This window comes from Cheilinus undulatus, linkage group 17, assembly GCF_018320785.1.
Source record: "Cheilinus undulatus linkage group 17, ASM1832078v1, whole genome shotgun sequence".
Lineage (NCBI taxonomy): Eukaryota > Metazoa > Chordata > Actinopteri > Labriformes > Labridae > Cheilinus > Cheilinus undulatus.
In genome coordinates this window covers 39,061,167-39,086,259 of record NC_054881.1, presented here as the reverse complement: position 1 = coordinate 39,086,259, position 25,093 = coordinate 39,061,167, and the positions used below count along the sequence as shown (strand labels likewise).

Below are 25,093 nucleotides of genomic sequence, written 5' to 3'. Positions count from 1 at the left end.
AGAATCCTTAAACTTGATAGGACTTCCACCTTATGTAACAAACACGTTAGCTTGTCCACATTAATCAGCATAAACTTGCTCTAAAGATTTACTACTTATCTTGACAAACTCACTTGGATTTGGTCCATTTTGGCATGAGCACAGGTAAATTAGAGTGGAGCTGAATCACTAAACGAGTAAATTCACTCTCTAAATTTGTTGTCCAGTGAAGGACTGAGGTAAGTATAAGAGAAAAGCAGTGATAGGGTTTACTTGTTTTGGTTTCAGACAAAAGCAGCTACTCCCAAGTGAGCAGCTGTGATGTCATCTCGAGTCCCATACGTATGCCGAGCTGAATCCAGCCCAGACAGAGGCAGACTGAGAGGATAACAAACCAAACCGGGCTGGAGAGGAGAGGAGAGAAGAGGATGTGATGGAGGCAGGGGAGCTGACACAGGTAAGAGACAAAAATAAAACTAGCCTTTTCCACACATTCACGGATGCAGCTGCATCATCCCTTCACACCTTATTACCAACATTTCTCCTGCACTGCGAGTGTCACCGAGGCTGGGATACTTACTTGTACGCTGAAAGGGTAGCATTGCATGTGACACCAGATATGCTGATGAATAATTTAATATCTCATAGCAATAGTTGTACAGGACGTTGAATATGATTTCACGACAGCTGGGGGAGCTGGCTATAAGACGGCGCCACATGCTGAGTCCATTCACTGCTGGGATGGGTGTGGCAAGTACAGCAGACCACTTGTCCTTTCAACCATCCTGGTTTTATTCCTCTCTGGGCACCAGCTATGATTGCATCATGAAGGTCAGAGGATTGATTCAGAAGGGCAGGTTGTGATCGGTAACAATGAAGCAGAATAATTACCAATCATGCCAGGACATATCTGTGTCAGCTGCATGGATTCTCCTGCAGCTCTGACAGATCTGAGTATACGATACTCAAAGTTATTTTTAACACTGAAGCAGCAGTGTGATATTATCCGCTTAAAATAACTATTTCAATGAGATTCTTGTCTTTGGCTACAGCTGTCAGAGTAAACAGGTAATGCTTGTAGATGCATCTTTAATATTTCACATTATGAACACTTGAGTGGTTCCCCCATTTTATCTCAGAGTGCTCTACTTACCTGCTCTCTTACTTTGCTCACAGCAAGCCTGTTGGTGTAGTTATTCTGGTATGAGGTTGAAAATAATGGTTGCTGAAATACAGTGCCGATAAAAAGTGTTCATCCTATAGGATGTTCTGTCATTTGATTTTATAAATTAATCATTGTCACTATAATTTGGCTTTTTTGGGGAAAGTTGACAAAAATATGTTATGTAAAATGAGTGATTGCATAAATATTCAGCCTCTTCAAGTCAGTATTAAGTAGAGTCACCTTTGAGGTCTGAGCTTTGACTCCCTTGTTGTCTTCAAACCATTCCTCTAGCTTTCTCTGTATGCTTCGGCTCATTGTCTTACTGAAAAATAAATCCTCTCCAAAGCTGTAGTTCTCTTGCAGAGTGAATCAGATTGTCTGCAAGGATTTTGCTGCATTCATTTTACCCCCTGCCTTTGCAGGCCTTGGAGTCTCCCACATGCCTTTTGGTAAACTCTAGTCCAGATTGAATCTGAGTTTTCTTAAACAGTGGCTTTCTCTTTGCCACTCTCCTATAAAGCTTTGACTGGTGAAGAACCCGACAATATACTTTGGCTTTGTTGACTAAAAAACACAAAGATGCCCTTAATTGTCAAAGTGAAAACAGCTGTCTCCAAAGTAATGTCAATTTAACAAAAAAATGCAATGTAAAATAAGTGACTGCATGAATATTGACCCCTTTCAAGTCAGTATTTAGTAGAGCCACCTTTGGCTGCAATCAAAGCATTGAGTCTCAATCAGGCTTGCACTTCTGAGAAGCATCCCCACACCATGATGATGCCACCGCCATGCTTCACAGTGGGGATGGTGCATTTGCTGTCTCATCAGACCAAAAAGCGTTCGTCCTGTTGACCGTGGAGTCTCCCACATGCCTTTTGGTGAACTCTAGTCCAGAATTAATGAACTTAATAAATAATTAGTGTCTATATAAAGTATTCATTCCCTTTGATGTTTTACCCTTTTACTGATTTTATAAATCAATCATGATGAATATAATTTGACTTTTTAGGCAAAAAAACAGGCCTTCCAGGCTGCTAAAAACCATCCCCACAGCATGATACTGCCACCATCGTGCAGTTTTTGGCATCTTTTCTGATGCCCAAAAAAGGAACTTTCTCCCACTTGATCATGGAGTCTCCCACATTCCATTTGGCGAACTCTAGTCCAGATTTAATCTGGGTTTTCTTCGACAGTGTCTTTCTCTTTGCCACTCTCCTATAAAGCTTTGACTGGTGAAGAACCTGACCAACAGTTGTTGTCTGCAGAGTCTCTGCCATCTCAGCTGCTGAAGCTTGGGACTCCTTCAGACTAGTCATAGGTGTCCTCTCTCTCACTAGTCTACTTCTTGCACACTCACTCAGTTTGTGAGGACGGCCTGATCTAGGCAGATTTACACATGATGGATTTAACTCAACGCCGGGGGATTTTCAGAGCCTTCGTAATATTTTTTGTATCCATCCCCTGACCTAGACTTTTCAATTACCTTTTCTCTGAGTTGCTTGGAGTGTTCTTTTGTCTTCATGGTGTAATGGTGGCCAGGAATACTGATTAACCAGTGACTGAACCTTCCAGATACAGGTGTATTTATACTACAATGACTTGAGACACATTCATTCCACTCAGGTGATCCCAGTTTCACTAATTGTGAGACTACTAGCACCAATTAGCTGGACCTCTGTTGTCTGTTGTCCAAAGGGGGTGAATATTTATGCAGTCACCTATTTTACATTACATATTTTTGTTTGATTTGACTTATTAGAAATATGTTTTCTCTTTGACACTAAAGAGTTTTTTTTGGAAACTTTCTTCATCTAAAAAAGCCAAATTATATCAACCATGATTGATTTATCAAATCAATACAAAGGCAAAACATCAAAGGGGGTGAAAACTTTTTTCATAGGCACTATCTGTTCTTATTAAGCGTTACGAAATTGTCCATGAGCTCTACTGATAAGCCGCACAGAAATCATAATCAGTCATTGGCAGGTCTTTGTGCAACAGATTTGTTTTTTTTTTACAGTAAAATATGATTAAGAAGTATTCCACTACTCGCTCAACCCTCAAATTAACAAGTTGTTTTAAATCAAATATACAAAGAATTGTGGGTTGTTTTACTTTGATTTCAGAATTGTATTTTAATTGGTGGAAAAATGGCTAAACAGAGTTTTTTCACCCCCTTTTTAATCAAATTTTTACTTTATGCTCATTGGGAGCTGAATTATTTTATTGTCTACATTTTTAGCTTTAGACAAACTTTTGTTCTTGCTTGTCTGGAAGAAGAAGTAATGAATTGTATGCATTAATCTTCCCATAGCTAACCTCCGTCTCTTTCCTCAGGGATCTTATTATACAGCCGTGCTTTGTTCAGCCAAATAGAGGAAATCCTTCACAACACGGGAAACAATTCATCTATTAGATCTCCAGTCTGAGCAGAGATGAAGCGGTGATCCTGCACCATGCCGAAGCCAAAATCAAAGCACTGCAGTGTCATTAAAGGAGCAAGTCAGCAGCAGAGTTGTGTTCTTTACCACACCGTCTCAGCTTTTCTACGTCTGTGAAACCTCTTGAAGTGTTTCCGCAGAAGCAACCGTGGTAAATATTTACATGCCGCGTCTGGCAGCCGTTGGAGACGGAGAACACCTTGAAGCAGACTGACTCTGTGACCTCATGGTAACCCTGCAGGCAGAGCTGGATGTGCAACTGTGGATGGGTTTATGGGGGCTAAAAACAGAAGAGAGCATGATCAATAACTTCAGTCTTTGATTGGTGCTTCTCTGCACTGTGTCCTTCCTTTTTGGTTGTCTATTTTTGTTGTGCTGTAAGCCTTTTTCATGCTGAGGAATACACATATTCACTCACTTATTCACAGAAAACCACTCCTACTTAATCTGTGTTTAAAGCTGCAGAGACAGACTGTACAGCTGACTACCTTTCTCAGTTTAATTATTTTACCATACAGGCTTAACATAAGGTGGTCTGTTCACAGTATTTGTGTGGTATTATGGTCACAAATCTTTTACTCTTAAATTAAGCTGCATAAATATTGATATAACATTCCTGGTTTAAAAAAATACAGCTTTAGACAACATATTTTAAGCAATAAAATGTAAATATATCATTCAATATAGTCTTCATTACATATTCACTGCACTTTATTTGTAAATCAAAACCTTAGAAGTCAGTGAGGGTAAATATATTAGTCATCTTTAATGCAAAAATGTGTCAGTGAATTAGCTGAATCAGTGACGATGTGTGCTGTCACCTGTGTCAGTACGTAGGGCTGTTTACACCTGTATATTCTGAGCTGTTTACATACTCACACCATGGGCTGTGCCATGTGCACCCAGCTGGTCGACATGTGGACCGTGAGGGTGAACAGGAGCGGCCGCAGAGCCATGGAGCTCTCCACCTACCCACACATGCTGAGGGGAGGTTACCACAGAGTGACCGGCCTCCACTACATGTCTTCCTTCTCTGACGCAGAGGACTGCTGTGACGACACCAGCTCGGGCAGTTCTCTCACCCTGGACTGGCAGGCACCGGGGACCGACACCTGATGGCCGGCAGGAGGGTGCTGAAATATACCAACAGGTCATTAAATGTGATGGACTGTCGGGGAAATGTGCAGAATCAGCAATAAATGGGGTTGTAGATGGGATGTGGTCATGTCATGCTTTCACACTATTCATACTAAATGTGACCTCACATTGATGCACGTTCCAATCTTTGGATTTCTTGCGTACACAAAACTGCATCCTATAGCTTTGGAACGTACATCAATGTGAGCCAACAAGTAGCATAAAAGTAACTAAAATGTTTTAAATGTTACCCAACCTTGAAATAATGTAGCTGTATAGTACTGAAAGCTGTTGTTAAAGGGGACTTATTTTACCCCTTTAAGACAAGTTTATATTGGTCTCAGAGTTCCCCAAAACATGCCTGTGAAGTTTGTTGCTGAAAAAAACACTCCAGTATTGGATTTTTGCTTGACTAAAAACCCCCTCTGTTTCAGCCCTGCTCAGAACGAGCTGTTTCTGTGTCTTTAAATGTGAATTAGCTGTCTCACTCCGCCCCTCTCCAAAAATGGATGTTGCTCTGAGGAGGGCGGAACTTTCTTCCAAGCAGGGGAGGGACAACTGAGTCTGGGGTGGGACTAACACTCCACATGACATCATGAGGGGGAAATCTGAGAACGGCTTGTTTCAGCACACATTTTCTGAAAGGTGGAAGAAAAAGAGGAGAGGAGGGAATGGATTTTTCTGGCACTTGGGGGGATTGTTGACAAGCTAGGGACACATATTCTTGCTAGAAAAGCCTGAAAAAGAGTATTTTGCATAATATGTGACCTTTAAGGCATGCGCCTAACCCTGTAGCCACCATGAAGCATTGTTGCCATGAAACAGGAAGTTGTTTTTAAGACGCCTAACATATACAGCCACAAAACTTAACAGAAGTGGGCCTTGTGTTAATTCTTAAATTTTAAAAAAGTTTATACTCCTTTAAGATTAAAAGTTGATAAACTTGAGGCAGTAGCAGAGTTTTTTGTAATATAACAATCCTATTTTTATGTTACGTAAATGTCCTGGCCTGTACATGTATATTCAAGTAATTATGTACACACAACACCATCTGTTGGCAACAGGAAGGTACTACTTCTAGGTTATAATAAGTTGCTTTAGTCAGAAGCTCAAAGACCTCCACTATGCTACCTTGAAGGGCTCAAAGGCCCGAGCCTAAGCTTGTGGCCATGAAAATGCATTGTTCACCAAGAAACAGGAAGTTGTTTTTAAGAAGCTTAACAGATACAGCCACAGACATACCAGAGGTGGGCCATGTGTTAATTCATCAATTAAATTAGGAGAATATAGACTCTTTAAAGATTTAAAGATATCATAATTGTAGCAAGGGCTAAAATGTTGATATTTTTCATAATATAGCAACTTGCTAAGATACCAAAATACTTTATCAACTGGCAACAGGAAGGTACTACTACTAGATTATAATAAGTTGCTTTAGTCAGAACCTCCAAAGACCTCCACTATACTACCTTGGAGAGCCCAAAGGCCTGCATTTAATCCTGTATGATGTTGCATTATTCGCCATGAAACAGGAAGTTGTTTTTTAGGAACTTTACATATACAGTGCCAAAACTTAAAAGAAGCAGGCCATGTGTTAATTCATTGATTTGTAAATGGAAATATAAAGCCTTTAAAGATCAAATATATTAAACTTGTGGCTGTAGAAAGGGGGGCAAATGTTGTGTTTTTTGTAATATAGCAAATTGCCGAAACACCAAAAATTGTTATTCTCATTTACATTGTTAAAACTTATTCATGCATCATGTAATTGTCCTGGTCTGTGCATGTGTATTTTAGCAATTTTCTAAATACAACACCATCAACTGGCAACAAGAAGGAACTGTTGTAGATTATTACAAGTTGATTTTATTATAACCTTCAAAGAACTCTACCATGCTACCTCGAAGAGCTCAGAGGCCTGCCCCTAATCCTGTGGCCATGATGAGGCGTTGTCGCCATGAAACAGGAAGGTGTTTTTAAGGAGCTTAAAATACACAGCAACAAAGCTTAACAGCAGTAGTATGTGGGAACATTAGAGATGCTCAGAGGCCCATTGGAGCCACCTGCAATATTTTAAACATTCAGCCCCAAAGTATTTTCAATTTAAGCTAGAAAATGCAATCATTACTCAACTTCAACAACTCCTCATCTATAACAAAATTGTGTATCGTGTATCGTGTATGACTCTTGACAAAACAGTGCTGGCTGAATTATAATTAGGTCTACCAGATTCTGTGTATTGATGACTACTCTTTGAAAATGTGGAGTAAATTCTTAAAATAATTGTCCCTAAAATGTTTTATAGGATGATAGAGGAGCATTAAATTAGAACAGACTACCCTAGAAATCATAGTTAAAACAGCACTTCAGAAAGGTCTTCATTACTTACCAGCATGGGCTTGTTAAAAAAAAGATAAAAGGTTTTCATCATAATGTTTTTTGGCGGAAATTGGCACCTTCACTAGTTGAGCAACAAATTTTGGCACACGTCTAAACTGCAATGGGAATTTTCCTTGTTTTACAACCAACCCCACCCCCCCTTATTTTGTCAGCAGCCTTACAAGAAATGTTTTACTCAGTGTGACCACCATAAAGAAAACACTGACTGGCTCTGAAAGTCAGATTGTCTGGCTCTGAGTCACATTCATAATGTATCTAATTGAGAGGTTTTTTTTTCCTTTTGGCCTGCTGTATTACACGGTAAACGTGATCTCAAGTGATGGATTAATCTTGTATTATGCAATAGAATTCCACTCTGTTGTAAGATAGATTATGGGGAAATTTTACTTTTTTCTCCATTGAAGGAGAGTTCAACTGAAGGGGACACTTGAAGGTCTCAGCAGTGGTCAAAGCAGGCTAGTTTAGTGGTGAAATCACACAGCGCTCAGAACGCTGGACTACACTGGTTTGAATTAAAAGTAAGGGCTGCCAGCACCAAAAAAGCCGGCTGTGGACACAGGCCCGCAACAAAGCCAAGGAAACAGTCTGCTTATAGGGAAAGAAAAAGCTTGTCCTCCATTAAAATGCTCTAATGCTGTTAGCTGCACAAGCTAGGTAGCTAATGTAGCTACATAGCTAAAGTAGCTAACTTAGCAAAAGCTAAGCCGTCTCATATGCCACCTTTCTACATTCTCTTTATAGCTATGTTAGCTTTAGCTTCATTTACTAAAGGTCATGTTGCTAAAGCTAGCTTTATTACCTCCACCAAGGAGGTTATGTGATCGGGTGGGTTTCTTTGTTAGTTTGTAGCAACATAACTCAAAAAGTTGCGGACGGATTTTGATGAAATTTTCAGGAAATGTCAGAAATGGCATAAGGAAGAACTGATTAGATTCTGGTAGTGATCTGGATCACCGTCTGGATCCAGGAATCTTTGAAAGGATTCTGTACTATTGGGAGATAGGGCTAAGGGCGGAGGTCTGTGCTGTTACCACTTTACACCAGGAGATGGCGGACATGAGTAACTTCAATCCCAACAGCAGTTTTTGGGTGTGTTTCTATTCAAAGTTTTGGAGTTTATAGAGTTTGAAAGATGCATGCCCGGTCGAGGAAACGAGTCGGAGCGTAACAGAGAGAAAGACAGCGAATTGTAGCAAGAATACTCCCAATGCTGGGAGGAATAGAGGAATATTCACTCTCTGCCATGACTTCCAGTCGTCTGGTGAGACCATGGGTGCATCTGTTTGCACCCGTAGCGAAGCCAATGCTCCTGGGCCATAGTTTGGACACCCCTGTCTTAGGGCTGCTGTATCCTCTCGTTGAATAACTCACTTATTTTTTCTGCTAAGTAGATCTACTGAGAACTTGTGCGTGCTACATTTCGTTGTGCGTACTTACAGGGAAGAAATGTTTGAATGTTTTTACTCCAAACAGAATCTTTCATTCGTTCTGTCTTGATAAAAAGAGAGAAAACTACTCCACTTGAGGTCTTAAGCATAGCCTGGGGCTCTGATATTTCGCGTGCCAAGGTTTTCCTCACCTCAGAGTGATAAATGTAGCAGTCAGACTCTTCCGTCGAACACATGCTCATCATTGTCTGAGGGGCGGTGACGTCATCACCGCAGACAGTTTAAATGTAGCAGCCTTCCCTCGCGAGCTTACTCTCACTTTCTGACACAGCACCCACGCGCCGGTTAAAGAGCTCACGTTGGATAATTTAGAGAAACATGGCAGCTCTGATGAAAAATGAAGTCTTCTCCTGTTTTGTTTTCTACGGCGTGCTTCTGGTGATAAAAATGTACATCATCGCGATAATAACGGGACAAGTGAGGCTGCGCAAAAAGGTGAGACTTTCTATTCGAGAGAAAATTGTTTTTAAGATGAGATGAGATAGACTTTAATGTCTCCGTAGGGAAAGTTTTTTTAGCACCTGAAACTTTCTCTAACTCAAAGTTTGTTTTTTTCTCTTTGAAAGGCTTTTGCCAACCCGGAGGACTCGCTCAGACACGGAGGATTACAGTTCCACAGAGAGGATCCTTATGTGGAAAGATGCCGGAGGTAAGAGAAGAGGAGGTTTGACATTGTCACGACATGCTTTTACTTTGAAAGGACACCTTTGAAGCTATTTAATTACGGCTGTAACTAAGAGGGAATTAACACTAACAACTCGCTTGCAAATGATTCCAACGTTCTCTGATTTCAAGATTTAAAAAACTTGAAAAAACTTTATTGACTCAACTGATTGCAAAGTTGTAGAAATACACTGTAAAAATAAAAGGCTGCATTACAAGTAAAGCTCTATGTAGAAGGTGTAACTTAAAGCTCCTGTGAGGAGTTTTTAGCTGGTTATGAAATAAACTGAAATTTATAGAGTCATCTCTTTCTGACCTATAAAAACAAATAAGTCCATCAGCAGAATGACTGGCTATTTATATTTAGTAATATTTCTATTCATTCATCTGCTGCCGCAGGGTAGGTGTCAGTCAAAGCAATAAACTCCATGTAAATGTTTGAAACCACATGTTTTAAGATGATTTGTCTGGGTTGACTAACTCAGCCTGCTGCCACCGTGACCTGGCCTTGGATAAGTGGAAGAAGTTGGATGGGTAGATGGACATTTTTTAACTGAAAACAATGAAAATTATAGGAAAAATGAAATGTTATAGGCATAGCCCACCCAACAGAGAACCATAAACACTGTCTAATCTGGCTATGTTTCACCACAGAAAGTGATTGCAATATTTTTATTTTTTTTAATATTATTTACCCAGTATTGGTGCCAGTGGGGTTTCCCCCCTTTATGTATTTATTAACTTTTTTTCTTGGTGTTGAAACCATCCAATTTGATTTTTATGCATATTGTGCCAAAGTTTAAAATCTTGCAACAACAAAGTCATGATAAGCCCACTCTGCAGAAACATCCTTTTTTTTATTTCCCAAAGTAAAGATTATCTGTCATTGATACATGCGACTATTAAAGGGAAGTTTCAGTATTTTCGAAGCTGAGTTGTATGAGGTACTTGGCAATAGCAGTGGCACTAGTCTGCAGTGATTTCACTGAGCATTGCCCCTTTAAGAAAAGCAGGGAAGCTAGGCTATAGGCTTAGTGCTTAACAGACATGTACTAAGTCTCTGAAGTATTTGAAGAGTTAACATGTGCAGAGGAGAGATATGTTGTGGTATTTTTTTTTTTTTTTAAAGATTTATTTTTGGCCTTTATTTGATAGGACAGTGGATAGAGTCGGAAACAGGGGAGAGAGCGGGGAGAGACATGCAGGAAATAGTGCCACGGGCCGGATTCGAACCCGGGTCGCCTGTGTATATGGCATGCGCCTTAACCACTCGACTACCGGCGCGCCATGTTGTGGTATTTTTATTTATTTTTTATTTGAATAAGCTCCCAACAGCTATTAAAACAACTTCATAAAGAACTGAGACTGAAACAGTTTCAAGATGACTTTATGTTTCATCCACTTATTCAGAAAAACATGTGCTAAAATATCTCAATCGCCCCCTTGTGGCTGGCTGTGATAAATAGGACTTATCCCATTGTTAGAGCCTAACAATTATGTACATTTGAACAAAAATTAAATTTTTATCCCTTTAGTAGATAGAGGAGGACAGTGGATAGAGTTGGAAGCAGGGTCAAGAGTGGGGGAGAGACATGCGGTAAAGGGCCTCAGGCTGGATTTGAACCCGGGCCGTCCGCATACGTGGGGGGTGCCTTTAACCACTAGGCCACCTGCTCCCCTGAAAATTTAAATTTTCAAACAAAAATAGGTTAATAAGACCATTTCTTCATTTTTTAAAGGTATCGGCTCCCAAAGCACCTCTATAGAAAAAAGCTGGCCCTCGTCCAAATGTAGTTGATGACCCCTGCTGTAGAGACTAGCTTCTCTGTCTGCATGACCTGCCTTTCTTAAAGGGCCAAGAAATCACTGAAGGCTACTGCCACTACTGCCAAGCACCTCATATGACCCAACTTAAAAAAAACAGCTGGATGAGGGGTTTTGTTTGTTTAAAAATCCCCAGAATAAACAGGCAATACATTAACTATTCTAAATGTTCCTTACAGAAGCTTTAGGTTGAAGCATGCTTGCAGAATTTAAAAAGCAGAGAAAATGACTTGCACTGTTGCTGTTTTTATACTCATGCTTATTTCAGCAGCTTCTCTTCCTAGCTGTGGTGTCTGGTTGAAAAATCCCTTACTTTGTTGAGATTTTAAACGTCTTTGTAACTTAAAGAGCGGTTTTCTATCGACTTCAGTGATGTGAAAAGTCTCAGAGCTGCATATGAACTGTTAAGGTGATGCACATTGGCTTGAAACTGAAATACAGACCAAAAGTAGCTCAATGCAAAACATAATGATCAGATTTGATACCTCTTTCATCAAAGTTTTGAGATTAGGAATATTATTTTTCAGATATACCCCAGTCTCAACAGGTTATGTTTAAAGGTTATTCTGTAAAAACTAAGCTGTTAGTTTTTAACAGCTTTTTATTCATAACTTTCGCAGGTTTAGCTAGTTATATGTATATTTACACAGGGGTGTAGCACAGGGGGGAAACAGGGTACTTATTACCTGAGCCCACAGTTGGAAGGGGCCCTTGAGAAGCCCACAGTGAAAAGTGTGATTTTATTTACTTTTCTTAGCATTTAGTGTCATTATTAAATCAAAAGTGACTAGATGAATTGGTAAATGGACTGAAATTAGTATCAAATGGAGCAGTGTTACTCCACCCTGCTCAACCAAAGAGCCAGATTGTTGAAAAATACCTTTGCAAGAGCCACAATCTAAGTGGTGAAAGTGGCAAAAATGGGTTTAAGTGGCACTGAAATTAAGTTAAAGTGGAAAAAATTGTCAAAAAGCAGTAAAAAAGGATGAAAAAGAGCAAAATCGGCAAAAAAGCCAAATACTAGGTGAAAAGTGACAAAAATTGGGGAGTAAAAGTGGCCAAAAAGGACAGAAAGTGGCAAAATGTGGGTAAGAAGTGACAAAAAATGTGTTACAGGAGGCAAAAATTGTCAAAAAGTGGTAAAAACATGACAAAAAATGAGTGGAAAGTGACTTAAATGGGTAAAGGGCAGCCAAAGGTGAGAGAATGGGCAAAAAAACAGCAAAGAGTGGCAAAAAATTGGGGGAAAAAGTGTCATTTAATGGCAAAAAGCAGTTTAAATGGTTAAAAAGTGGCAAAAATTGGGGGAAAAAAATTGCAAATAGTTAAAAGCAGGAAAAAAGAGTCTAAATTTGGACAAAAAGAAGTGACAAAGGTGGGCTTAAAGCAGTAAAAAAGGATTAATAGGGGCAAAAAAAAGCTAAGAAGGGCAATAAAAAAAGAGACAAATTTAAATGTTTATTATTAAAGCCAACTGTATAAGTGTGGGAAACAAATTTGATTAGTGTGACTTACCATGGATAAATTCTGAGGTCAAAGTTTCCCTTTATTTAAGGTTTTCTGGGGAATTCTACCTTATTTTTGGCCTAGGCCTGGGCCTGGGTGATTCATTGATGTTACTGATAAATCATATTTGTGGAAAATTTACCCAGTTGAACAGAGGACAGGCGTGTGGTAAACATTTCGAACTCTTGGATCTTATTAAAGTGAACAAACACCACAATAAGTTTCAGAATAAAGGCCAGTTAACTGACTGATTTTACCAAATATCAGCCAGCACATGTGGACTATTTCTAATAGGACTGATCCAGATCTACTTTATTAGGATTTATATGAACAACAAAAGTAAAACTGTGAACTCAACTCAACTTTATTTATGTGTATAGCACCTTTCATACATAAGACATGTAGCCCAAAGTGCTTCACAAGGAACAGACAGACAACAAAGACCAATAAAAACCAAAGAGAACAAAAGATACTAAGGAATAGTATAAGACAAATTGAGGAAATAAAATTTAAACAGTAGAGAGACAAAACAAAAAAAAGAAAAGTCAATAAAATACAAAACCATAGATTAAAAAATGATAATACTAAGGTAAAAATATAAAAGAACATTAAAAAATACCGCATGTTAAAAGTCACATTAAAAAGATGTGTGTTCAGTTTTCTTTTTAAAACATCAGTGGAGCTGGATAGTCTAATGTCTAGGGGGACTGAACTCTAAAATCATTTGTAAAAGAAATGCGACACCAATGCAGAGTTTTTAAAAGGGAGGTTATGTGCTCAACTCTCTTCTTTCTGGTTAAAATTCTTGCAGCAGAATTCTGAATAAGTTGTAGTTTTTTTAATTGACTTTTGGGGTAGTCCAGGAAAAAGAGAGAATAGTCTAAATAGCTGGTAATAAAATCATGAATTAAAATTTCAGCGTCTTTTTGTGTTAAAAAAGGTCTCACTTTGATGATGTTTCTTAGATGGAACTTATGACCTTATTAAAATGTAGATTCAAATTTAATTTGGGATCTAAAACCACTCCCAAGTTTGAGACGCTTGCTTTAATGTAACTGTTAAAACCTCTGAGTTGTGTTTGTAGTTGCTCTCGTTTTTCTTTGGTTCTAATTATGAGAATTTAAATTTAACTCAGTATTTTTAATTAACTCAGTATTCATATACAGTACAACTAAATAAAATATGACTCATGTTACTGCTAAATACTCTTAAACAACCCAGTGCACCTTAAAAGACAATTTTACAACAAAATTGTTTTGAGTAAATTCTTTTCTGTTTTTTCCATGAGGAAATAAAATCAGTTAAATTGGGCTTAATTTGAAAAACACTGAGATTTATTTCTAAGCCGTATCCTCCAGCCCTCTGCAGCCCTTTAGAGTTAACTGTGGTTTCTGCAGGTAGCTGCAGGAACCATGCCTCACGGCTCTGTTTTAACTTGTCAGGAAATGATCTGTGACTGAAGCATTAAAAGATTTTTTCTTTTACAACTCAGAAGAAAGGTTTCCTCTAAATCTGTCATCAGTTTGACTCTTGTTTGATCTTGTGACAGGAAACGACCCCCTGTTGACAGACAGTTTCAAATCCTGATCCCCTTTTTTAAATCCTCATTTCAGCTTCATTCAACTTTACTCGTAGAAAAAAATCTGCCTTCCTTAGTGTTTTTTTTTTGTTTGTTTTAGTGATGTTGCTGCAAGAACTGTTATCAGGGCAGGTTTCTTAGAATAATATTATTGAAAAATTGAGCTCAGCGACTGGAGAGGAAGCAGGAAGCCGTAGTCTGACTGAGTCACCGGAAAGGAGAAAGTCAGACTTCTTTAACATGAGTCACCTTTTATTGATTCTGTAAACCAATCATGGTTGATACATATTTGGCTTTTTTCCCCAAATGTCAAAGTGAAAACAGATTTCTGTCTTCATGGTGTAATGGTAGCCATGATTACTAATACTAATACTATCGTAATTTAAGATTCATGCAAATAGGGAAAATAAGTAAAGTGTGACTAAATCAATTTCCTTTTTCTGCAGAGCTCATCTCAATGACTTGGAGAACATCCTCCCCTTCCTCTTCCTGGGCGCCATCTACTCCATGACAGGACCCACGCTGGCCGTCGCCCGCCTCCACTTCCTCGTCTTCTTCTTGGGTCGCGTGCTGCACAGCGTGGCCTACCTGTTAGCCCTGCGAGCGCCCACCCGCTCTCTGGCCTACACCGTGGCACAGGTCCCTTGCATCTCCATGGCTCTGCAGATCCTCACATGTGTCGCAGCTTATGCCTAAATGTTCTGGATAATGAACCAGAGGAAGTTTTCCGGCCTGAAGGAAGGATTTGCGGCCTGTCAGGAAAAAAAAGGAGGAGGAGGATACCTGAGAGGCCTCCTGGGAGGACGAGCATAAAGACAAGAATGTCAGTGCAATTAAAGGTGTCATGTAACACCTCAGCTGGGGTTTGGGAAGGTTTTCTTCAGTATTTTTATTTACAATGTGAGATTGTCTTAAAACTGACCATACATGTCTATTTATGACGCAAATGAAGGTTGTTTTGCTCCTTTCTGAAGCATGTTTTGTTGAAAAACTTAAAAACCCACTGACAAACATTTAGTTAAAGCCACTTAGGGAATTTTCCAGCGCTGCTGTTCATCCCAGCCTCTTTTTTTGTGTTTACACACAACACAGACCACCATCAACTTGGTGTTGTATCCTCCATAGCTTCATTTGTTTCCTGTGGGGATATTCCATCTGTGTTTGTGTGCTGCTTTGGAGAAACTCTCAGTGGATCCTGGCACAATAACTGAAGGCGTGTTAGGAGATTTGATCCCAGTCGTTGGGATAAAACTTGATGCTCTTTATGTGTCAAAGAGATTGTTTTTGTATTGTTTTAAGGGATAAAAACTCTTTTTGGATAGAGAATAAAACCTGTGTGGGCTGTCAGGATGCAAGAATTTTAAACTTTCTTATGATACTAGTAAAAAACAGTATGGATGGCAGCAAAAACAGAAGTCTTTGGCACCCAGTATCGGGTAATTTCTAGCAAAATTGCAAGCAAACTTGTGCAAAGTTTATAAAATTGCACAAAAACATTCAGTACTGAAATGTAGATTATGTTTGGGCAGATTTAGATGGATTACTTCCTCTTCTTCACACCTTTTTTAGGAAATAGATATACCAATGAGGATGTAACTATTAGCTCTCCTATGTATTCCCCAAGTGCCGTTAAACATAGCAAAGATTTTTTTGACACAGCTCTTCCAAACTTCCTTGTTTTACTTTAGATGCTAACATTATTTTTAGTGCTGTCAAACAATTAGAATTTTTAATCAGATTAATCACAGGGTTGCTGTGGATTAATTTAGATTAATTATGATTAAATATCATTCATTTGTAATCTATATTAATCGCGTTTCATTTTGCATAAGCAAGCAGACTCATGAAAGAAGGGAATATATATGCCAGGGCTATTCAATTACAGATTCAACTGGGCCAAATTTTTAAATCAAGAAATGTAGCTGGGCCAGACATGTTTGGCACCCAGTAAGCATCTGGTAATGTCAAATTTTGAAACAATACAGATCAATTTGATGAAAAATATTCACTTTTATTCATAGTCTCCCTTTTGAATTTGGCGTTCCGTGAGGGTGGTTTGTCGCAAGCTTGGCGATGCATTAGCCAAAGTGCTGGCAGAATGCCTGATGAATGTATGCTTCATGTTAATGTGGTATTTTAAGCTGGAAGTGCTTCGGTGAAAAGAAAACTCCTTCCTGCACAATGTGCATAATAGTTTCTTTCTTACTTTCTTTTTTTTTTGTACTCAAATTTCCCATCGAGAGGGCCAACGTGCTGTTTAGCGTCTTTAATATTGAGTTGGTTGGTCACTACTGGATCAACGACCCATTTGCGCATGCACGGCGGCATGCTTGACGGTAACCCTACTTGGATAAACTGCCCGAAATGCGTTGCCAGAGACGTTACAGGGATTTTGAGTCATTCTCTGCTGTAGATGGGTTAATTGCATTAATCAGATTAATCATGATGATGGATTAATCGGCATTAACGCATCAATTTTGACAGCCTTAATTATTTTACTTTGCGCACAGAAATGAAGCTTGTTAGTGCAGGACATAGGAGTCATACGTCTAGCTGTAATCAGCTGATGGCCAGCCGATCCCAATTATCGCCTCCCACAGCCAATCACGGCTCTTTCTCTCAACACAGTGGTGCATTTAAATATGACGTACTTCTCACTGATCCCTGCCTGCATTAATGCTGATGCACCACACTGCTGCTGCTGGCAAAACTTACCCTCCTCCACCCCAGCCTCCTCCTTTATAGCATAAAGCTATTGCACCCTCAGATTCAGATTCATGCTACTACAGATTAATTGCTTTTGGACTAATTTTATTGTAAATGGTAAAATTTATGACAACAGTGTTCCTCACTGAAACAAAATAATTTCACAAAAAATACCCCCTGGTGCTAATAGTCAGTTGTGTCTCCTTTTTGCTGGACAACAGTCGCCTAACGTTTGACAGCATGGGCAGGAGGATTTGGGGGTTTTTGGTCATTGAGCATTCAGGACCAGCTTTGCTCATACATTCAGAAGCATGCAGAAAAAAGGGGTTTCATTCATAATTTTTGCAATGGCTCAACAAAAAGGCCAGATCTAAAGGAGGCTGGTAGTTTTTGGTGCTGTGTTCAAACAAAAATGATGCAAGCATAAAAAATGGATGTTTGGAAAAGCTGTGTTAGAAATTCCTTGCTCTGGGAAATACAGATTGCATTATCTAAAGCATTTTTTGTGAAAAAACCTATAAATTTTGACAACCCAAGTAGAGAGCTATATAGAATTATCTGTGAAAAAGGTTTTCGACATGATTTCTCACTTTCATCTGTGAAGACTATATTTAAAGTATTGTATTTACGTATTTATTTTATGCTCCATGTAAACAGTGTTTCTGAACCCTTGGATGCATCTTATTGTCAATAAAAACATAAAATACCTGCATTTGATGGTTCTTTGTTCATTCATTGCATTGTCTTTCAGTGCAGAGATTCTTCTGTTGACTCAGTTTATCATTCAGGGGGCCTGGGCCCCACTTTGTATGAAAAATGTTCGTGTGAAATGATCCGGCAGTCCGCGGCAAAGCTCCAGCATTCCTCCAGCTATTATGTAAGACCTTTGGCTGTGCTCGTGTTCACAATTCATATCCTGAGGGGCCAGAAGGGTTGCTGGGAAGCCTCACAGACAGATGCACTGACAGACAGGAGAGCGCTCAGGCATGCATTCATACCAAATATTATTACTAAACATGGTCTGCACGATAACCTGCTCCAGTCACCTGTTATGTTATCAGAGATTCAACATTTTCTTTGGCTGGGTTACTTCTCACTGCTGTGTGACTTGTTTTTGTCTTCCCGGCTTCTAACATGATGTATTCCCAGCAATCCCAGTGATTTTCCAACCTGCGATGACTAATTTAAAATTACAGAGCTGGAATGTGACGTGAATATGGAGTTGTAATCCAAACAAAAGGAATATAACGTACCCAAAGAGGGCAGGGGAACTGGAAACTCCTAATCCTTTCTTTCTCTGTGAATGAGCATTAAGAAAACATATGATCCTGCTGAAACATAAAGCTAATGCAGGGGTTCAGGGGTGTGTCTATTCCCTGGGAATGCGTCAGTCGCCTGAACCTGTCTGTACAATGTCTTACCTCCCAAACTTCACACTTTTACTCTTTTTCAGTCTTAGCTTCCCGGCCTGACTCACACTGGAATCACAGTGGTGAAATGTGTTGAGTAATAGGAAACATTTGGATATATAAAATCCTCCTTCTTCCTTATCTATTCACACCAGATCTGGGAATAGCGCTTAAAGAAAAGGTCTGGTTTTGTTGCCTTCGGCAGCCCCTGTTAGGGGATTAGTTTATGTTGGACAGGTCTGCCTGTTGTTCACTGGGTGGAGCTCGCCTCAGGCTCCTTTGGTCAGTATGAGAAAAACAGAATGACAGCACCATTCTCTAAGAAAAACAGCATTACCAAGCAAAACTCCTTGATTTTATCCAAACTTATTTAAATCATTATTTTATCTCCACCTGGTGGCTGCAATCAGCACTGACCAACAAAATATCAGCCTTGATTTAAAGCAACTGTAGTGTGTAATGATGCAATGTTGATTAACTCTGGTCTTTATCATAATAGGGTGTAGTCTTTATTACAATGCTTACATTAATAGGCCATAACAAAGGGTACAATCTAGACCTGCAAGCTTTCTTAAATAATATTAATAGTTCCATTTTTAATTTATGATTTGCACTAATAACTCTTTTTGCATACAAAATTCACATTTCACCATAATTTCTACCTCAACCTTCAAATTTTTTCTAGCATCCAAATACATAATGGTGGGGATGCATGGTGGTTAGCACTGTTGCCTCACAGCGAAGGTTCCTGGTTCACTTCCTGGTCTCAGCCTTTCTGTGTGGAGTTTGCATGTTCTCCCCGTGCATGCCTGGGTTCTCTCCAGGTACTCCGGCTTCCTCCCACCACCAAAGACATGCTCGTTAGGTTAAATGGTAACTCTAAATTGCCCGTAGGTGTGAGTGTGAGCAGGGCTTGACATTTACACCTGCCAACTAGCCAAATGCAGGTGGATTTCAGCCGTAGAAGGTACCAGATTGACTCCAACTAGCCACTTTGGCCAGTGGAATTTATCAGTGTCACAACCTCAGCATTCTCTGGTGGAGATTTGTCTGACTGAGAATTAGATATGTTTATGAAACCAGCTGTGTTAATAGCCAGTGTTTTAGTATTGGTATGAACTAAATACCCATTAAAGAGGGAAATGGAGCATGTGTTTCATCTCATACCAGACGTACCCAATATGGCATACAGCACATAGTTTCCTGACAACAAAACTGTGGCCAGTGGAAATGCTTAGTGGCTAATAACTGTTCAAAAACAAGTAGCCACGGGGGCCGGTGCGCAAAAAAGTTAATGTCAAGCCCTGAGTGTGAGCATGCCTGGTTGTCTGTCTCTATATACACAGACATTACTTTTGAATTGTGGTTAAAAAAAAAAAAAAAACTAATGAAACAGTCCTGGCCTAAAATGATGGTACTCCTATAAAAGAATCTGACCTTAGGGACATGTTGAACAAAGGTGTGTCCTCTAATTAGCCTCACAGGTGTCTTCAAACTTGTAGCCAGTCAGTCTGCTTGTTTAATGGCTGAAAAGTAGTCACTATGCTTTTTGGTACCACACTGAACATTGAGCATAGAAAGCTAAGGAGACAGTTGTCCAAGGAGATTATAAAGACAGTGATAGACTAGCATGGTAAAGGTAAAGGATATAAGACCATCTTGGATAGCTCCATGTTCCTGTGACAACAGCTGACCAGATTAGTCAGAAGTTTAAGATCCACGGGACTGTAGCCAACCTCCCTGGACATGGCAGCCTTAGTAAAAAATTGATGACAAATTAAAGAGACGGGTAATAGGAATGGTGCCCAAAGATACCAAAATAACTTCCAAAGAGATTAGAGGTCAACTCCAAGGTCAAGGTTCATCAGTGTCAGAATGTACTATCATCACTGTCTGAGCCAAAATGGAATAGATGGAAGACGACTGAGGAAGACTCCACTTTTGAAAGCCAATCTTAAAAAAAGCAAGACTGGAATTAACCAAAATGTAAATAAAAAATGTTTGGCAGATGACAGATGACAGATGAGACAAAACTGGAGCTTTTTGGAGAGTCACATGAGCTCTATGAAGCATCCAAAGAAAAGAAGAGTGTAGTTACTGTGGAACACAAAGGAGGCTCGGTTATATTCTGGGGTGGCTTTGCTGCATCTGGCACAGGGGGTCTTGGATCTGTGCAGGGTACAATGAAATCTCAAAGCTGCCAAACATTCTGGAGTCAAATGTGCCCTCCAACAGGAGAATGAGCCAAAGCATTGGTTTGGAGCAGTTTACCCTTGAAGAGAGGGCCAAAATACCTGGGACAGGTGCAGAAGTCTCATTGAAGGTTACAGAAATAATAACAGAACATTAAGCAAAGGGTATCATAATTTTTGTTTGTTTTTTAAAATAAATCTGCTGAACCACAATTCAAAAGCAATGTCTGCTTTTCATTAGTTAATTTTTTGTAAATTTTTATTTATTATTACTTTTGTCAGTTTCAGGTTATTTTAGTGGCTATTATGGGTTTTTCTTTCTTTAATGGAAGGGTACCAATGTGTCCACGTATCTCTTTATATGGGGGTTTCCAATTGAATAAGAGCAATGAAATGAAGTTTTTTGACAACAACTCTTGCAACTGGTTATTTGAAAATTAAAGAGCTCCAAAATAAAAACAGTGACCTCAACAGGAATAAAAAGCAGCCGTTCAAATTTCATAAATATTTATTACATATCAATGAACAGAATCGACTACTTTCACAGCAGTGGTCTACAGCACTTGTTTAAAATAATTGCTCAAATAATAATATTAATAATAATAATAATATAGTTCAGTTTCATTTGAGGCCACATTTGATACACAAACATTTACAAGTAGTACTTGGCATTAAAAACGATGGCGATACAATATTTTAAGACACTTGGTGTTTTTTTTGTTCATTTTCTTTCGTTTTGATATCACAGAGAGGTTCAGCAACAGTCTAAACAGTAAATATAGATTCAAATACAAAAAATAAAAACAAAATAAACAGTGAAAATGCCAAGGGGAGGTAGGAACAAAGAATACTCGACAATACAGGAGAAAGAGAAACGTCATAAGTGGGATAGTCGCTGTTAGAAAACGAAATGTCCAGACATCCCCCAGTCCCCCATTCAGAGTAATAAACAGTAAAGTACCTTGGAGTATAATCCCCTATTCCGTTTTTCCTTTTTCTTCCTTTTTTTTAAAGTTTTTTTCTGAGTTGTGTTATAGTGTTGTTAGAGAAAACAGAGCAGAGGAGGGGCAAGAAGGGAGACGAGGAGGAGGAGGCTCATGCAAGATCTGGAGGCTGCTGTGTTGTGAAACCACCACATGGAGGCGCTCTCATAACAACATACACAGAGAACTGCAGCTCCCATTAAACTGGCCAGTCACTGGTCCTACAGCTTCCTGGTTTTATTTCTGTCTTGTTTTCAGATCAAGTGTTTGAGGGGGCTTAAATAGAACTGAAAACTAAAAAAATCAATTTAGCAAAAATTAAGGCTTTACATGCAAGACTTTAAGGCCTTAAACTCTGTAGCATTTAAGTTCATGTATTCATCAAACAGGGTTGTTGGCTAGTTTTTCTGCATTTGTATAAGACACATGAATAGACTTTTATGTGCCACTATTTCTTCACTGCATGCTTTCTCCCAGTGTAGACTTATGGAGTTAATTTATTACAGTTAATATAAAAGTATGCATGTGTTATCTGCAGGATATTGGTTGATATTTGCTTAGAAATGAAGATATTGATATCGCCAGATATGAACATTTTTGCTGATATAACTAAAATGTTATCAGTGAATGAATATTGGCCTTTAGCGGCTCCAAATATCGGCTGTATGCACATAAAATTATAAATTTTAGGCAGGATGACCTTTTCTTTGTTCCCCTTTACTTTCTTTAATCTAAAAATGTGTTTTTAGAATTAAAAAAAACTACACTACATGGCCAAAAGTTTCTGTCCACACCAGTTAATTATCTAATAGTGGTGATAGTTGTACTGCAAGGCTGTAAATGAAGGTAGCGAGTGAAGAGATGGGCTTGGATGCAGCTATAAATAGTTTCTTTAATATAAGAAGAGCAAAGAACCAAAAAAGATTTTTGCTACATCTCTACTTACTTATTTTGATGGGGTTTTTAAAGTCTTTTAAGCTCTGGTTGATTTCTTTGGACACTTATTTCAACTTTGCCAACAAGACTGAGAGGATCTGGCTTAAGACAGTGGCTCTCTGACAGCCACTCTCACAGGTGGTTCAACTCTGTCAGAGCAGAAATACATGCTAAAACTTTCAAAATAAAATCAGGTTAAACCTCCGTTTAGGTTCTGGTTAAGGATTAAGGTAATGGTAAGGATACCAAAAGTTTAAAGAAAAAAACCTGACCTGCAAACCCAGATCACAAAATATTTAATGAAGCAGAGAAAACAGTTCAAGTAGGTTATAGTGGATTAATGTTGGGTCTTTGTAGGTAATCTATCAAACAGTCTGGTCTAGATCAGGGGTGTCAAACTCAAGGCCCGGGGGCCAAATCAGGCCTGTGGCACAGTTAAACCCGGCCCACCAGATCTTATCATAATTTTATCATAACTGGCCCACCAGTATGAGGGCTGCAGATTTCCTCCAGTAAAACAATGTAAACTTTTCCTTGATAATTGAAAATATCCTTGTTAGGTCAAAAGAATAAGAAAGAGTAAAGAGTTAAAATATTGTGATAAAAAGTCAGGAATGTGGGGAAGGAAATTTGTGGTTTTATTTCGTATTATCTAATTTGCATTTCACAACTATGAGTTAAAGTAATGGTTTTGAATTTTTATATTTTGACCTTTTTCAAATCATAATTTTTACTTTTATCTCATATTTTAAAAATTTAGATTCACAGTTTAAATTTCTGTCATATTTTGATGTTTTAAAGTCATGAAATTGATTTTAATCTTACATTTTCACACTTTCAACTCCTAACTTTGAATTTTAATCATAAATTTGAACCTTTTCTATTAAAAATCTGAAATTTTTAGCTCATCTTTGGACCTCTATAACTCAATATTTTCAACTTTATCTCATATTTTGACATTAAAAACTTATTATTTAGAATTTCATCTTATATTTTGACCTTTAAAACTCTTGATTTTGAATTGTATCTCATATTTTCACCTTATAAACTCTTGGTTTAGATTCTTTTTCTCATATCTTGACATTTTCAACTACTAAATATAACTTTTAATCCCAAATATTGTCCTTTTCGATTCAAAATTTTGAATTTTTATCTCATATTTTGACCTTTTAAAGTCATAGTTTAGATTTTTTTTTAGTACTTTAACTGTTAAAGATCATGATTTTAACATTTAAATTTTTTTTTTTAATCTCAAAATCATTCATCATCAATGTTACATATTTTCCCTATAATTTGTCACCACTGAAGATGAGGTTGACAGTTTATGGTAAATTTTGACCCAGTTAGGCCCTCAAGTTAGACCCAAATTCAGAATTCAGCCCCTGCTGTGATTGAGTCTGACACCTCTGGTCTAGATGAGTCTAGATGGATGGATCTTGGTTTATTAAGAAGTCAGTAATTCATTTCTATTTTTTGGACAAAGTTTAGCTTTAATTTGTCCTTTCTTGCTGCTCTCCCTTCAGGACAGTGTAGACAGTTTACCCATAGTTCTCTTCACATTTGTATGCTTGGTATGACGCCTCCTGGTTTCCACAGAAGCTATTATTTGGCGCAGAGGATACAATACTTGTAGCAAAGGCAGATCATGCAGGTTTAAGGTTGAGAGCAACGCCTCCTGTTAGTGAATCTATGTGTGAAAGGACCTGTGGTAATCTAACGTGGACTACAATCATGGCTGCTACTGTAAGACACCATAATACGGTGGCTGTTAGAGGTGTAGTTCAGTGGAGGATGCTGGGAAATGGCACTTGTGGGAGACTCTGCCTCCAGCCCTGTCTACCTGTAAACTGTGAAAAAGGAGCGGAATAAGGACTAAAATGTGCAGATAGAATAAAACAGGTTCTCCTAAATACGGGAATAAAATGGGATTTTATAATATATCTATAAATATGCACCGCAGGCATGACAGGCATGTCTCTGTGGGCATTTTCATGTATAAACAGATGTACACGTACATATGCATATCATACAACATTTGATAGTGGATTGGAAATTATCACATAATATACAACACAGAAAAAGCTCTACTGACTGCAGACGGCGCTGGGAATGAGATCTGAGTCGTGCCTCGGTGCGCAGATTTACATTCACTTTGTGGTTTGGGATCAAACGGTTAGCATCACCTCAAGGCTGCTGCAGAAGTCTGAAGAAACCACGGCATCTCAACACTACTTCATAGCCTCTTTGGGTTATTTGCTGCAGGGCAACACAAACAACCGACACGCAGTGGCAGAGGGACCGCTTGTGAGAACAAACATGCACACAGACACGTCCTCACTCCCACTGCACACGTCTCATCTGATGAACGGGGAGAGCCAGGATCCAGGGGTATGAACAAACCAAACGTACGGGTAAGTCAACAAACAACAAATGAAACGCAAACCAACCCAAACCATAAAAACCATGGTGACAGTACAAAAGTGTGAGGGCAGAGAAGTGCACGATGGGATTGTCTTCACTTTAGGTCCAGGACATCTTCTTCAAACGACGTGGAGGGAGCAAAGGCGTTGACCAGAGTTGGGCTCTCCGCTCGCAGCAGCGCCTTCTCTGGCTCCGCCTCCGAGCTGGAGGAACAATGCAGCTGGACGTCCAGGTCTGAGTCTACAGACTCTGAGGCTAACCTGTGGAGTGCAGATGGATAAACTTCAGCTTCAGTGATGGGACG

General features: G+C 38.9%; 2 protein-coding genes across 6 annotated transcripts in view; one reads left to right on the top strand and one right to left on the bottom strand.

The window, feature by feature from the left end:
• The first annotated feature begins 8,814 nt into the window (after positions 1-8,814).
• Positions 8,815-16,827, top strand: ptges (prostaglandin E synthase). Its single transcript, XM_041811500.1, has 3 exons — positions 8,815-9,005; positions 9,137-9,219; positions 14,589-16,827. Exons 1-3 carry the CDS (start codon positions 8,889-8,891, stop codon positions 14,836-14,838), a joined length of 450 nt encoding a protein of 149 aa, XP_041667434.1. The 5' UTR covers positions 8,815-8,888; the 3' UTR covers positions 14,839-16,827.
• A 4,112-nt stretch (positions 16,828-20,939) lies between these two features.
• Positions 20,940-25,093, bottom strand: part of garnl3 (GTPase activating Rap/RanGAP domain like 3) — a 112,647-nt gene continuing 108,493 nt past the window's right edge. For all 5 annotated transcript variants that reach the window (XM_041810434.1, XM_041810437.1, XM_041810435.1 and 2 more), the window contains one exon: positions 20,940-25,049. In XM_041810434.1, coding sequence (XP_041666368.1) covers positions 24,884-25,049 — 166 coding nt within the window. In that variant the 3' untranslated portion in view covers positions 20,940-24,883. The remainder of the gene's footprint in view (positions 25,050-25,093) is intronic.